The 16,005-nt window shown below is 41.6% G+C and overlaps 1 protein-coding gene across 6 annotated transcripts in view; it reads right to left on the bottom strand.

Moving 5' to 3' along the window:
• The window catches only part of tfcp2 (transcription factor CP2), a 116,785-nt gene that overhangs the window by 82,751 nt on the left and 18,029 nt on the right, over positions 1-16,005 (bottom strand). For all 6 annotated transcript variants that reach the window (XR_007246685.1, XM_048523510.2, XM_048523509.2 and 3 more), the window contains exons 2-3: positions 4,502-4,653; positions 4,163-4,239 (exon numbers count right to left, since the gene is read on the bottom strand). Coding sequence is in view for 5 of the 6 variants with exons in the window: in XM_048523506.2 (XP_048379463.1) it covers positions 4,163-4,239; positions 4,502-4,653 (229 nt within the window). In the remaining variant the exon portion in view is untranslated. The remainder of the gene's footprint in view (positions 1-4,162; positions 4,240-4,501; positions 4,654-16,005) is intronic.

The following is a 16,005-nucleotide window of genomic DNA, read 5'->3' as shown; positions in this document are numbered from 1 at the left end:
TTTGTATCATTAAATTCTACACTTTGACAACAATAAGACAGAGTCCACCTGTGTGCAAAACCCACCAAAGACACTGACCTCAACCACATCACTTATCTGATTAGCAGTATCTAGACATTCACATGGGTGAATAATTGGATGGAGACAAATCATTATCTATCACCATGACAATGTGTCCCTGACTGAGAAAGGGATTCAGATACAGGATCTCATCAAGTTACAATTAGAATAGCCCTGAAGAGTCATCCAGATTAAAACTGTTAGCTTGGTCTCTCTCCATGGACGCTGCCTGACCCGCTGTGATTTCCCGCACTTTGTTTTCAGAATAATTAGAATACATTGGCCATATTTAGCTCCTTGGGCCACTGGAGAAAGGTTGTGTGACAAGCTGATGTTTTCTGTTGAGTACTTGCTTTCACTGCAGAACAGCACAAGCAGCCAGGATGCTAAAAGAGGAGCAGCCAGGGGCCAGCGTCAGTTTCTTTGTCTCTTGCTTGCCAACCAACTTGTAAGTTTGTTGAATCATATCTGCAATTGGGACTATTACTGGTGCTAGAGTAGGTTTTTGAAAGTCATCCAGTACTACTACATTCAGAAAAATAGTCAATCACCCATCTGCATCTTTAAATCACCTTGGATCAACTGATCAAGTGAAAGCAGTGGAATTGACAAATTTAGCTTAGTCAACCAAATCACTAGCCTCTCCAAACTATATATGCCTTTAACTTCACTATCCTTCTCTACTTTGTAGTCTGTGTTCATGCAAATATCAGAGCATTGAATTAGGTTACACACAATAAAAGCTAACCCCTTTATTAAAACTCATGAAAATCTTATGATCACAACATGTAAAAACTGTTAAAATCTACTTAATTGGCACATACCCATTTAAGAAACCTACTGGGGTTTGATGAGCAGTTTGCTGCATGCCCATCATCTTTCAGAAGGAAGAATGCTAACATATTAGGGAGATCATTCTAAGCAAGAACATATCAGACATCTATATTCAAAACATCCATCACAATTTGACCATGTCTCAGGCATTAGGCAAATGCTTTATCTTGTATCAAACAACAGTAGGTAAATTTTTTTGTACAAACCTTTGTTTGAAGTTTGAATTTAAACTACACAATCTACTTAAATTTTAGGTTCCCAGCCTTAAAAAGGGTTTTAACTGTACAGCAGTTGGACTTAATTAAACCAGATCCTGAAACTGGAGCCTCTGTAACTGGGTCAGCTAGGCCTTGTGCATTAGGAACATACAAACGTATGCAACTTCGCATTCTGTTGCAAGTTGCATTGAGAGCTTCGTAAGAGTTAAAGGGAAAGAGGTGGTCTATCGCATTTGGTTTCCCTAACTTTTTTCAGTCTCCAGGAATTGGCTCATACTCTGTCGCAGGAGAAGGTAGTTACTCGGTCCCATGCCCAACAATCTTCAGCTGCTTCAATGACCTTCCCTCCATCATAAGGTCAGAAGTGAGGATGTACACTGATGTCTACACAATGTTCAGCACCAGTCACGACGACTCAGATACAGAAGTAGTCAGTGTTCAAATGCAACAATGGACAACAGCCAGGCTTGGTTTGAAAAGTGGCAAGTAACACACACACCACACAAATGCCAGGTATGGACCATCACCAATAAGAGACAATCTAACCACTGCCCCTTGACATTCAATGACATTACCATCACTGAATTTCCCCCAATGAACATTCTGGGGGCTGTCACACAACAAACCTAGCAGGACTTGCCAAATAGCCACTGTGTTTATAAGAACTGGTCAGAGACTGGGAATGCTGCAGTGCATAACTGACCTCCTGACTCTCCAAAGCCTGTCTACCAAGTCAGGAATGTGATGGAATATGCTCCTCACTTGCCTCAATGAGTGCAGCTCCAACAACACAAGAAGATGGACACCATCTCCAGAACAAAGCAGCCCACTTCACCCAGAAACATCCATTCCCTCCACCATTGATGTTTAGTAGCAGCAGTGTGTACCATCGACAAGATGCGCTTCAGAAATTTGAAAAGACCCTTCCCATCAAGGACAAGGATAGCAGAAACATAGGAGAGGCAATGGCCCAGTGGTATTATCACTGGGCGGTTAATCCAGAGACCCAGATAAGGTTCTGGGGACCCAGGTTTGAACCCCACCATAGTAGATGATGAAATTTGAAGTCAATAAATCACTGGAATTAAGCAGCTAATGATGACCATGAATCCAGTGTCGATTGTCAGAAAAACCCAACCTGTTCACTGATGTTCTTTAGGGAAGGAAACTGCCAGCCTTACCTGGTCTGGCCTACATGTGACTCCAGACCCACAGCAACGTGGTTGACTCTTAATTGCCCTTTGGGCATTTAGGGATGGGCAATGAATGCTGCCTGGCCAGCGATGCCCACATCCTGTGAATAAATAAAGAAAAAAAAAACCATAGGAACACCACGATCTCCAAGTTCCTCTCCAAGCCAGTCACCACGCTGACTTGGAAATATATCGCCGTTCCTTCAGTGTCAAGGGGAAGGATTTTTAGGATTTTGACCCAAAGGGTATTGTGTATCCAGTTACAGCACATGGATTCCAACAGTTCAGGCCAGGGTTCAGGACATCTGCTCAAGGGCTGGAGAGGAACTTGCAGAAGCAGAAAGATACAGTCATTGTGGTCCATGCAGGTACCATGGGCATTGGTAGGACAAAGGAAAAGGTTCTGCATAAATCAGTATAAGGAGCAGGTGCCAAATTAAAAAGCAAATGGTCACAAACTCAAGAATATTACCTGAGGAACATGCAAATTGGCATCAAGTGTATAAAATTTAGAGGTCAATGCATGATTCAAAGATTGATGTGAGGGAAGTGGTTCTGGTTTCTGGGGCACTAGCACCATTAGCCGTGATAGTGCTTTCTGTAGAAATGGAATGTTTCTACCTGAACCATGCTGGGACCAATGCTCTAGCAAACTGTGTAACTGGGTCAGCAGCGAGGATTTCAAACTAAGCAGTGGGGGCACAGGATCAAACTTGGGAAGATTTGGTAAATCAAGAAGTGAAGAGCCCGGTCAGTGTAAGGTATTACTACAGGAAATTATAAACAGACCACGAAAGAATGGGATAGATAGTACAAATCAGAGACCAAATCAATAGACAAGACTAGAAGTTACAAGCAAAATAAAATTTTTCAACTAATGCATGCAGCATTTCAAACAAAACATATAAACAGAGTACAAACAAATCAATAAATAGAATCTGGTAGCTATTATGAAGACAACCACAGGACAACATGGGTCTGAATATTTAAAGGTACAGGATATTTAGGAATGGCAGGAAGGTCTGAACTATTTCGGGTTCATCTTTAGGCATCTGTCCTCTAGCAGCATGTTATATTCCAGCAAGTTAATTATTGCACTATAGAGCTAGATCCAGTCTCTCGACATATTTGCAATATGTATCACAAACGATACACATTTCAATCTAGACCTCAACCCAACAACCAGTTTTCATCCATGTCTATTTTCAAGGGCACAGGTGAATTCCCAGTTAATGCCCAACACCCAACACCCACATAACAATCAAACACATTTCACTGACAATTAACAATTCCAACCACCTGCAGTTGTTTACCATCACATTCGTATTGCCACAGCTTCTACAAAATATACCACCTAATAAAACTGTGTTCCAGGGCATGAAAAGGCAGAAGCATTTCAAACATGGTCATACAATAAAAAGTTGATCAATGCTGGATTTACAGAAACTATTCATTTGGCTCAGTTAATGAATGTTTGGACCTTTTATGTAACAAATACAGTTAAAAGTAGAATTTTTAATTCAAACAGGCAACCTGATCCCCCTCATTCAATAGACTGATAAATATTCAAAGGATCACAATTAATGAGCTCTTATTTATATAGAAAACCACCATTAATAGCCATTGCTCTTTAATACTAATTTAATAATGCCTTTCCATATACCTATCATGTTAGGCAGGTCCAGTTACACATTTGCTTCCAGATTGGTTTTCAAACTCGCATAAATCAGTCCAACTCCGACAGGAAACATGGCAACACAAAACGTCACATTTTGCTAATTTAACCCAATATGATAAAAATGGCATTTTCAAGTAAAACAGGCAACAAGTGTAGCTCCAATATTCTACTCTACCCACCTTCACATATTTGCCATTGATTTCAGGCAACTCTCCAATTTTCCGATTATCAAGCATTCTGATTTCGTACGACTGCCCTGAAAACAGAACAAACCAGAACGCTCAACCCAAATTCACTTTTGAACACATCAAAAAACAGTTTCATTTGCTTAAAAGGGAATATTAAAAACAGAGCAATAATCCAAATTAATAATCTGGAAGCGAACTGCATTTACACACTGCAGGCCGCGAGATACTTTGACCAGAATGCATCAGACTATATATGGTTTAAAAATTGTTCAAGTAACAGCACTGGCATTATTCACAAAAATTGAGCCATGGTGTTGTCCTAATCCTTACCTTGGTTAAGATACGTAAGCGTTTCATCATGGAGTTTCACAGCTGGAGAGGTAGCAGCACACAGGACATACTGAAAGGGTAACAGTTTATTCTCATTCTCTGGTGGCAAGTTGGACTCTTCCTGTTTGAAGATCGGCAGTGCAAGGACATCACTAAATTTAGAACAGAATTTAGGAAATTAAATATACAATTTTGATTACTGCCCTCAGAATCTTGATACTCTCAACATTTGAACATCAACAAACAATACATATACAATGGATGGAGCCAAGATTTTGAAATTCAGGTGAAAAACACTAGCTTTAAAAGGTGGTTTATTTGCTGAAGTTGCTGCTCATTTATTGGCATGTTGCTGAACAAATCTTCTGAAAGCTAGCACAACCAGCATCTTTATTAAGTATTTTAAAAAATTCTGATAGCATCATTGTTTACTGTGGAGAAGGACAGTGAGCTGTGAGCGAGAGAACTTAGGGAACAAATAGTGCAACCTTAAAGTGCCTTATTACAGAGATGGTGGTGCTGGACATCTTAAAATGCATAAAGGTGGATAAATCCCCAGGTCATGATCAAGTGTATCCAAGAAATTTGTGGGAAGCTAGGGAAGAGATTACTGGGCCCCTTACTGAGATATTTATATTATCATTTGTCGTAGGAAGACTGGAGGTTAGCTAACATGGTGCTGGAAGACTGGAGGTTAGCTGACAATAGCGCTGTTATTTACGGAAGGTGGGAAGGAAAAGCCAGGGAATTATAGACAGGTGAGCCTGATGTCAAAAATTGGAAAGTTGTTGGAGGGGATTCGGAGGGACAGTATTTACCTGTATTTAAAAAGGCAAGGACTGATTATGGTTGGTCAATATGGCTTTGTGTGCAGGAAATTGTGTCTCACTAATTTGATTGAGTTTTTTGAATAAGAAACGAAGAGGATTGATGAGGACAGAGCAATGGATGCCATCTATCTGGCATGCAGTAAGGTGTCCGACAAGGTTCCTCATGGTCGACTGGTTAGCAAGGATAGATCACATGGAATATAGGGACAGCTAGCCATTTAGATACAAAGTTGGTTCAAAGGTAGGAGGCAGAGGGTAGTGGGAGGTTGTTTTTCAGACTGGAGGCACACCGTTGGTCACAGGCTGCAACACTTGGTGCTGGGTCCACTGCTTTTTGTCATTTTTTAAAAAATATAAATGATTTAGATGTGAATATAGGAGGTATGGTTAGTAAGTCTGCAGATGACAACAAAATTAGAGGTGTAGTGGACAGCGAAGGTTACCTCGAGCACAACAGGGCCCTGATCAGATGGGCAAAGGAGTGGCAGAGTTTAATTCAGATAAGAACAAAGAAAATTACAGCACAGGAACAGGCCCTTCGCCGATCGAGATCCTCTGTCTAACCTGTCATCTATTTTCTAAGGGTCTGTGTCCATTTGCTCCCTGCCCATCCATGTACCTGTCCAGATACATCTTAAAAGACGCTAACATGTCTGCGTCTACCACCTCCGCTGGCAACGCGTTCCAGAGACCCATCACCCTCTGCGTAAAGAACTTTCCACGCTTATCTCCCTTAAATTTTTCTCCTCTCACTTTGAGTTCATGACCCCTAGTAATTGAGTCCCCCACTCTGGCGGGGGGGGGACTTCTTGCTATCCACCCTGTCTATACCCCTCATGATTTTGCAGACAATCAGGTACCCCCTCAATCTCCGTCTTTCTAAAGAAAATAATCCTAATCTACTCAACCTCTCTTCATAGCTAGCACCTTCCATACCAGACAACATCCTGGTGAACCTCCTTTGCACCCTCTCCAAAGCATCCACATCCTTTTGGTAATGTGGCGACCAGAACTATACACAGTACTCTAAATGTGGCCGAACCAAAGTCCTATACAACTGCAACGTGACCTGCCACTCTTGTACTCAATACCCCATCCGATGAAGGAAAGCATGCCATATGCCTTCTTGACCACCCTATTGACCTGCGTTGCCACCGTCAGGGAACAATGGACCTGAACACCCAGATCTCTGTTCATCAACTTTCCTTAGGACTTTTCCTTTTACTGTATAGTTTGCCCTTGAATTCGATCTTCCAAAATGCATCACCTTGCATTTACCTGGATTGAACTCCATCTGCCGTTTATCTGCCCAACTCTCCAGTCTATCTATATTCTGCTGTAATCTCTGACAGTCCCCTTCACTATCTGCTACTCCACCAATCTTAGTGTTATCTGCAAACTTGCTGATCAGACCACCTACACCTTCCTCCAAATCATTTACGTATATCACAAACAACAGTGGTCCCAGCACAGATTCCTGTGGAACACTAGTCACAGGTCTCCAATTTGAGAAACTCCCTTCTACTACTACCCTCTGTCTCCTGTTGCCCAGCCAGTTTTTTATCCATCTAGCTAGCACGCCCTGGACCCCATGTGACTTCACTTTCTCCATCAGCCTGCAGGTGGACAATTTGCTAAGGCAAATCAGGGCAGGACATATGTACTGGTGTCCTGCTGAGCAGAGGCCTTGGAGTGCAGGTTCACAGTTCCTTGAAAGGAGAGTTGGAGGTCAATAGAGTAGTGGAGGCAGTGTTTGGTATGCTTACTTTTATTGGTCAATGCATCGTGTTAGGAAGTAGCGTTGTGACTGTACAGGACATTGTTCTACAAGTGGCCAAGCCACTGTTTTCAATTCTGGTCTCCCTGCTGTAGGAAGGATGTTGTTATACTTGAAAGGGTTCAGAAAAATATTGACAAAAGACGTTGCCAGGTTGGGAGGGTTTGCACTATCAGGAGAGGTCAAATAGGCTGGGGCTATTTTCCCTACAGTTATCAGGAGGCTAAGAGGTGACCTTATAGAAGTTTACAAAATCATGAGGGACATAGGTAGGGCGAATAACCAGGGTCTTTCCCCAAGAGTAGGAGAGTCCAAAATTGGAGGATATTGATTTAAGCTGAGAGGGGAAAGATTACAAAGAGGGACCTAAGGGGCAACTTTTATTTCAATGCAGAGGGTGGTGCATGTATGGAATGAACTGCCGGGAAGTGGCAGAGGCTGGTACTGTTACATTTAAAAAGACATTTGGACGGGTATATGAATAGGTAGGATTTAGAGGGATATGGGCCAAATGCTGGCAAGTGGGACTAATTAATACAGAATGTTTGGTCAGCATGGACGAGCTGGACCAAAGGGGTTTGTTTCTGTGCTGCACATCTCTACTTCCCTAATATTGTTAGCTTTGAGCAGTATATTTGAAATGGGTTTATCATTTTAAAAACAAGAGTTCCTAATCCAGCACTAACCCATTTAAGTCATTGTAAATGGCTTTAACAAAGCATACACACAAGTTGAGCAAGGGTCACTCGACCCTTTCTCTCCACAAATGCTGCAAGATCTGCTGAGCTTTTCTAGCAATTTCTGTTTTTGTTTGTGATTTACAGCATTTGCAGTTTTTTCATTCTTTTAAAATACAGGTCAAGTCACTTGATGCTCAATAAACCAGCTCTGATTATCAAAAAATTAAAGATCTTTTGGCATGTTCCCAAAATGTCCAATTAAACAATCACTTCAATTATAGATCTTCAGATATGGGAAGCAAACTAGCAGAATTAGTGAAATGTCACTATGGGGGCTGATTCAATTTGTAGGCTTGTCCTGTCTTGTGCAGTCTTTTTATGAGGGGAGGTAGAGACATACAGATGAGAAGCAGGAACAGGTCATTCAGCTGCTCAAGCCTGCTCTATTGTTCATTAAGATTGTGGTTAATGTAACCTTTACCACAATTCTACAACCCCAGCTACCCCCAAAACTGTACAGATTCTTGGCTGACCAGGAAGCCAATCTACCTCTGCCCAAAATTACTCAATGATCCTGCCTCCATCAGACATTGGGAAGGGAATTCCAAATGCATGACTCTTAAGTAAAACGATCCCCGATCTCGGTAGTAAATGGAATACTCCTTATTTTTGAATCATATCCTCTCGTTCCAGTCTCAAGTTTACACAAACTGCAATACACATGACATTAACAGTTGTCCACTTTTTGTATTTTGTGTTGTGTTTGTGAGCATATTGTCTAGAGTACAATTAAAGGTCGTGGCTCTTCAAGCTTTTCTGTCTCTTGCACTTTTCAAGATGACCCAAGTCTGGTTTCAGAGTGTCTCTTTTATCTGGACTTCTATTAAAATTATAATTTCCTCGCCAGAATTTATTCTTTAAAGAGAATCCTGCCTTAGTTTCTCAGTAACTACAGTTGGTCCTTCAATTTAATAAGAAACTTTCTTGACACCCATCTTGTCACATTGAGCTTGCAAACAAACAAAAGTGAAGCCAAACATAAAGGCAGAAGTTGCTGGAAAAAGCTCAGCAGGTCTGGCAGCATCTGAGGACAGAAAAGTGAAGCTAGGTTCTTTTATGGACAACGGGTTCTTTCTTAAAAAAAACACAACTGGTTGTCTCATATCTGGATATGGCACCGGACTGGCATTGATACTTTCTTGCTGGCTTATTTTAATATAGATTAAATAAGCTTTGTATCCCCTTCCCCACCAAACAACTATGACACACTTCTTCTCAAACTAAGTTTTTGCAATAACGCACATTTGATTAAATCTGACTCAGTAAATGCAGAAGCAAGCTAGACTAGCTTTTTTAAAAAAAATCAGTATCTTTAAATATTTTACTAAACTTAATGCACAGGTGTGTATATGTGGTAAGTTATACTGAAACCATCTGAATGATTTGGTGTACCATTTCCTCACGCAATAAGTTATTTTCAATGTGATTAGTATTGTGCTTCCCCATCACAATGGCGTCAAGTTGTTGTCTGGCCTACGGACTAATGGCAATTACTGATGACAAAGGTCTTTTGCTCATCAACAATTGCGTGACTGTTTCCCTTTGTAACTGAACAGTTTGGAGCTGGGAACAAGTTACAGAGAAAGATTGAGTTCCACCAATTCAGGCTGCTTCGCCCTCTTCTCTGTAGATAAAACTCACTTTAAACCTGAAGGAATCCAATTAATCTGTCCTTCAGCAATTGTTGTATGCTGTGACCTTTAATCATCCTTTAATGATAAATCAGAGACATTTTACAAGTGAACCAGCCACCCTACACCTCTTGTAAATCAGTGGAAGAATTCAGAAAACGGAAGCCAGAAAGAAATGTTTAGATCAGCAAGCACCACTCCAGAGTGCATATGCACGTTTTATCTATTCGGCTTATACCAGTATTTTATCATTATTGACCTGCAGCCAGAGTATAAATTATTTATAACAAATAGTAATCCCTACTAAGCACAATAACTTTGTCCATGGTCTCAATCAACCTGGGTCTGAAAATCAGATAAATTGTGGGACTGCGTGGTTATTTTATCATCTTTTGTTTTGGGTGTGAATCCAGGAAAGCAGGGCATGATTTCCTGCATATGACCCAGAGAAAAACATTCCTACAGCATTTAAAATCAATACGAGAGAGTCTTATAGCCTCCTGGACTTCCTTTTCCCAACTCATTTCTTTGTTTTCTTGAAAGCAACGTCTCCTACATTTTCTACATTATAGTCACACAGATAACTGCAGCACAAGTATGCAAACACCAGCAAGTTATTTCACTTGGAGTATAGGAATGAAGGCTAATCTTGTCCTTCCATGTCTATTGCCAGCAAGCATTATAGTAAATAGTCAGAATTCCTGGCAAATTGCTCCCATACCCTGCTCTATAGCACTGAAAATCAACTGTAAACTAAATTCTTCCAGCAGACCAGATCTGCAACCAAATGCAGCAAGTGCTTTACATCTCTATGACTCTAAGACATAGACAGCATCCAGTCTCAGACTGATGCACGGCACAAGTAGGTTTGCACCATACAAGTGCTGAGCAATGATGATGTCCAACAAGAGAATATATATCTGTTGCCCATTGACATTACCCAGCATAACTACTGTGGCTATGACAACATGCTAAAGACTGTGAATTCTATGGCAAATAACTCACCTGTGCCCCCAACTAAGGCCCGACCAACATCTAGAAGGCACAATTCACGAGTGTGATGGAATATTCTGTCATTCGTAGGGTGTAGCTCCAACACTTGAGAAACTTAACAATCCAGCACAAAACAACTTGCTTGACTGACACCCCAATGACGACAAACGATGGAAGTAGTGTGTAACATCCACAAAATGCACCACAGCAACTCACCAATCCCGCACCTTCCACTCTCGTGACTTCTATTACCTAGAAGGACAAGGAAAACAAATGCATGGAAGCATTTGCAAGCTCCACTCCAAGCCAGTATATTTCAAGTCAGAACGTGATGTGTAATTTTTTCAGTGCCTCTGGGTCAAAGTTCTGGAAGTTCCAAACAGTAATGTGGATGTACCAGAAGACCGTAAGATACAGAAGCAGAATTAGGCTGTTCAGCCCATTGACTCTACTTCGCCATTCGATTAGAGTTAATATTTTTCTCAACCCCATTCCTCTACCTTCCTTCCTTCCATTACCCTTGATCTCCTGACTAATCAAAGGTCTCTGTCTTGAGGACACTCATTGACCTGGTCTCCACTGTCCTCTGCAGCAATGAGTACCAACACCAGAAACTGCAGTGACTCAAAGCAGCAGCACTCCATCACCAATGTTCTCCAAGGTAATTATGGATGGACAATAATTACTAACCTAGCCAGCAATGCCATGTTTCACGAATATAGAAAAGTTTTAAGAACAGCAAACAGGTTTTATTAATTGGGGGGGGGGGGGGGGGGGGGGAGGAAGAGAGATCAATGCAACCTGCAGATCATAATCCTCTATAAATACTTCCAGTCACAAAACTCAGTTATACTCTCTGCAGTTATGAGCATATGGTGATGTTATTCGACAATTTCCCCAATAGAATTGCCATACTAATACTGATTTCCTTCAGATCCTCATTTCATTAGATCCTGTGCTCAAAAAAAATTGAACATATTTTAGGAAAAACATTTCCCAACGTAAAATTTGTTTGAAACAATTTAGTCAACCAATGAAATTCCCACCCAAGGCACCTCAAATTCCAACAAAAGCATCCCCAATTTCCTAAATATTGATGGATTGAGTTTACATCAGTACATGGATAACTTGCACATGGCTTCTAATATCCAATGATTCACAAGCTCGAATGGGCAGTTTCAAACAAGCGGCAGCCACAAGCATAGGCATAATGACAAAACAGCTTTCTTCCAGATTCCAGTGATTTGACCATCAATGTCTCTATTTAGACTACAAAATTGTTCTGATCCAAAGATTCAACTGATTGTAAATTTAGTATTTTCAAAGAAGCCATCTGTACATTTTTTCAAAATTGCCTTTCAAAAATTGTACTGTAAACATCCTACATGATAGACTCTCCTAGGCAAACAGCCACATTTCCATCCGCCTAACAATGAAACAGCTCATTTGTTAGTGACTACTGTTAACATTTCTAGGGAAGGTGGCAGATGAAATGAGCACTATCTTGCTCAAATACAGAAGTAACTGCAACTCCTATCTCTAACCCAAACATACAGTAAACAAAATTCAGAAACGGGGGGGGGGGGGGGGGGACAGGTCCACACAAAAAAACAACAATGGGCAGTTGTGGCGGGGGGTGGAGGGAATGGGAAAGAGAATTCAGGGTAAGAGCAGGAGTAAGGGGTTACGCTGTTTCTTTAAGTGGATCAAGCAGTTGACACCACATGCCATTCGCGCACCACCTGTGCATTTGTCACTTACCGTTGCATAGATAACCTGTTGCAAATGAAGAAACATCCACGTCATTTTGATTTCAAACACTTAGCATCCTGCTACAGCAAGCTGCAGCCAACAAGGATCACTCAGGTAATTTTAATAGGCTTAATAATTAAGCAACTCAATGGACTGTACGCAAATTTTCCAACTGGCTGCTTTTAATGTGGAGTTTACAGAAATCTGAACAAAGCAGTACATTCTTTGGAGAATAGTTATACTTATCAGCAATTATGCTGCAGTTTTAATTGTTTTTTAGTGCGGTTATATTTTATAGTTTCAGAGTTACTTTGTAAGCAGACTTAAAATGGTCCAGGAGGAAAGACTCATTTTAAGAGGCTGAGTGCTAGTCATTGGATAGCAATATTTCACTCTATATTTCCATTTTTAACTGCAAGTTAATTTGCTTTGTCTTTTCTGCCTGACTGTGCCAAACCAATTAATGCAAACATGGGAACAAAAAAACAAAAAAAAAACGGGCCCTAGTCTCTGGCACTCACTGCCAAATCAATCATGCCTTTCCACCTTTTAAAACTCAAACATTTTTTGTCACCTCCAACTAAAAAGTGAACAACTACTCTTATTCTATTTTGTGAAACAGGCATTTTCTAAGTTAAAACATGCAACATGAAAGCAAATTCTTCCAAAAGAACATTTCCCCCTCATCAAATTCTTCCATTTATTACTTTAAAAAGCAGCTCTCTATTTTAATGTTTCATGGAAACGTGGAAAGTAATCAATATTTCATGGGATAACTTCAATATGGAAGTCAGGCAAACAATCATCCAGCTTCCAGAGAAGATGAGAAAGTGAGAAAGTGCGAAAGTGCATACAGGGACCCTCATGACTCTCAGCCCAGCACAAGAGTAAGAATGCCTTTCTAACACTAAACTAATCAGAGCAAAGTTCAGATAACTAGGACACTTTCAGGTCTGCAGAGCACTGTTCTAGTGGAGAGACCTGGACAACATATGCTACGCAGCAGAAAAGACTGAACAGCTTCCACCTTTGACTTAGATATATCAGCAGAACAAGGTCACCAAGTCAGAGGTCCTGAAGCACGCTATTCCATCAGCATTCTGTCATGCTGAGCCAATAACATCTGTGCTAGCTCGGTCACATTTTAGATGACTAACAGCTCTATTCTCAACAATCTGTACGGTGAAATGACCACTGGGTAACAACCTCCTGGTTTTCATACCTCCATTATGGGGAGGCCTGCAAGCGAGACAGAAGATGGTTGACATCAAAACTGATGGCCAAGCCTTCTGGAGGCTGACTGTTTGAAACAGGTGAGATGAAGGTCAGTCCCATTCAGGGGAATGAAGGGTTAATCTTTATCAAGTTTCAGCTTGGCCATGTTCCTTTCACGAGGGTCCAGTGGCCACCCATTCCAAGGTAGCATCCTGCTGATGCCACGGGGGAAAGGGAGCACTTTTTTTTGACTGGTCAGGTCCTAGGTTGTGTTAATGCGTTCATTCCCTTACTGCAGGTAAAGGAATCTCACTGCATGACAGGGTAAATGTGGCTCAGTCTTTCTGAAGGGCTCGTTCAGTTAGTTCATCATCCAGTTAGGACACAGGGCTCAGAAACAGCGAGAGAAAGTTGGGGGCGGGGGGAACTATTCGCTAGAAAGTAATAATTGTAATTTTGAGGTAGCTAATTAAATTTTAATTCGCAAATTAAGAGCCAATAGAGACGCAGACACAATAGTTGATTGGGTTTTGTGATCTGCTTGAGCGCTATGGTCAATCATGGCACAGCACATCCCTGATAATTACAACCACAGGAAGCACACCCAGCTTCAGCTGCTTGCTGAACGAGTGAATTGTTTTGAGTAGCAGTTGAAGACTAAGGAGTGCACACATGGCACAGATAGATGTCACAGAAACACCATCACACACAAGATACAGAAAGATAGACAGGTGACCACTAGACAGGGCAGGCACTCAGTGCAGGAGTCTCCTTCAACTTTTCCCCATCAAAAGATTTTTTTTATTTTGGATACTGATGAAGATTTGACCCGTCAGGTGGCAGCAGCAGCAGCCGTTAGAGCAGCGGCACCACGGCTGACCCCAGTGGACAAAGCAAAGGCGGGGGTGAGGGCTGAAGAGAGAGTAGTATAGCAATAGTAATTATTGGTTCAATAGGCAGCGGCACTGACAGGCGCTTCTGTGGTTGACAGACAGACTCCAGGATGGTACGTTACCTTCCTGGTGCTAGGATCATGGATGTCTGAGCAGGTACAAGGGATCCTGAAATGAGAGGGTAAACAGACAGAAGTCATTGTCCATATTTGCACAAATGGCAAAGGTAGGAAGAGTGACAAGGTCCTGCAATAACAATTCAGAGAGTTAAGTAGCAAACTAAAAAGCAGAACCCCTAGGGTAGTAATGACAGGGATTACTCCACTTGCCATGGGCTATTGTGGCCAAGAACAGAAACACGTGGCATGCATGTGCGTCTGACATGTAGATCATTCAGATGTCTTCCAGGAAAGAAGAGACTTCAACAAGAAGGATGGGTTGCATCTAAAACAGGGGGAGCACCAATATCCTGGGAGGGAGGTTTGATAGTGCTACTTGGGAGCGTTTGAATTAGTGTGGCAGGGGTGGGAACCAGAGCAGCAAGTCACTATGTATAGAGATGGAGTAAGTGCTTCAGACTAAAGCAAATATAGCTAAGAGGAAGAGTAGTCAGGGATAGCTTGCTGAGTTTAGTGGAACACGAGGCTTGGACGAGATTTATTTCCTTGCAAGAAGTATAACAAGTAAGGCAGATGAACATAAAACCTGGATTAATGCAGGCAGTTATGATGTTGCTGTTATCATAGAGACATGGTCGAAGGAGGGACAGCATTGGCAGCTTAACGTTCCAGAACATCTACGTTTTGAATGAGACAGAGGAGGAAGAGAGAAAAATAAGGTGGCAAATTGCATTACTGGTTAGGGAGCATATTACAGCTGTGCTGAGGGAGGTCACCCTGGAGAGATCTTACAGTGAGGCATTATGGAAAGAGCTCAGGAATACATAAGGTGCAAACACCTCAGGATTGTAACTACAGACCTCCCAGTTGCTGACAGGAGACAGAGGAAGAGATATGTAGTCAGATTCTGGAAAGATGTTAAAATAATAGGGTTGTTGGAGTGATCAGAGATAATGGGAACTGCAGATGCTGGAGAATCCAAGATAACAAAGTGTGGAGCTGGATGAACACAGTAGGCCCGAAACGTCAGCTTTTGTGCTCCTAAAACACTGCTTGGCCTGCTGGGTTATCCAGCTCCACACTTTGTTATCTCGGGTTGTTGGAGTCAGTGATTTTAGTTTTCTTCATATTGACCGGGACTCCCTTAGTGCTGGGCGTTTGGATAGGGAGCAATTTGATAGGTGCATCCAGGGGGTTTTTTTGAAACAGTACATAGATAGTCGAACAAAGCAGAGGGCCATACTGGGCCCAATGTTGGGAAGTGAGCGCAGCCAAGTGATCAAAGTTTCAATGTGGAAGCATTTTGAAAACAATGGCCATAATTCCCTAAGTTTTCAGATAGTTGAGTGCAAGACAGGCACATGCCTGTGAAAATGAAGAATGGAAATGGCAGGATTCGGGAACACTGGGTGACAGGGGAAAATTATCAGTTTAGTCAGTCAGTTTAAAAATAAAGCATACCTAAGGTCTAGACACTAAAAACAGATGAGGCTCTTGTATATTGAGAAAGTAGGAAGGAGCTCAAACTGGGAATTAGGAGAGATAAAAGGGGCT

Source organism: Stegostoma tigrinum, chromosome X, assembly GCF_030684315.1.
Source record: "Stegostoma tigrinum isolate sSteTig4 chromosome X, sSteTig4.hap1, whole genome shotgun sequence".
Lineage (NCBI taxonomy): Eukaryota > Metazoa > Chordata > Chondrichthyes > Orectolobiformes > Stegostomatidae > Stegostoma > Stegostoma tigrinum.
This window is presented reverse-complemented; position numbering and strand designations above follow the sequence as displayed.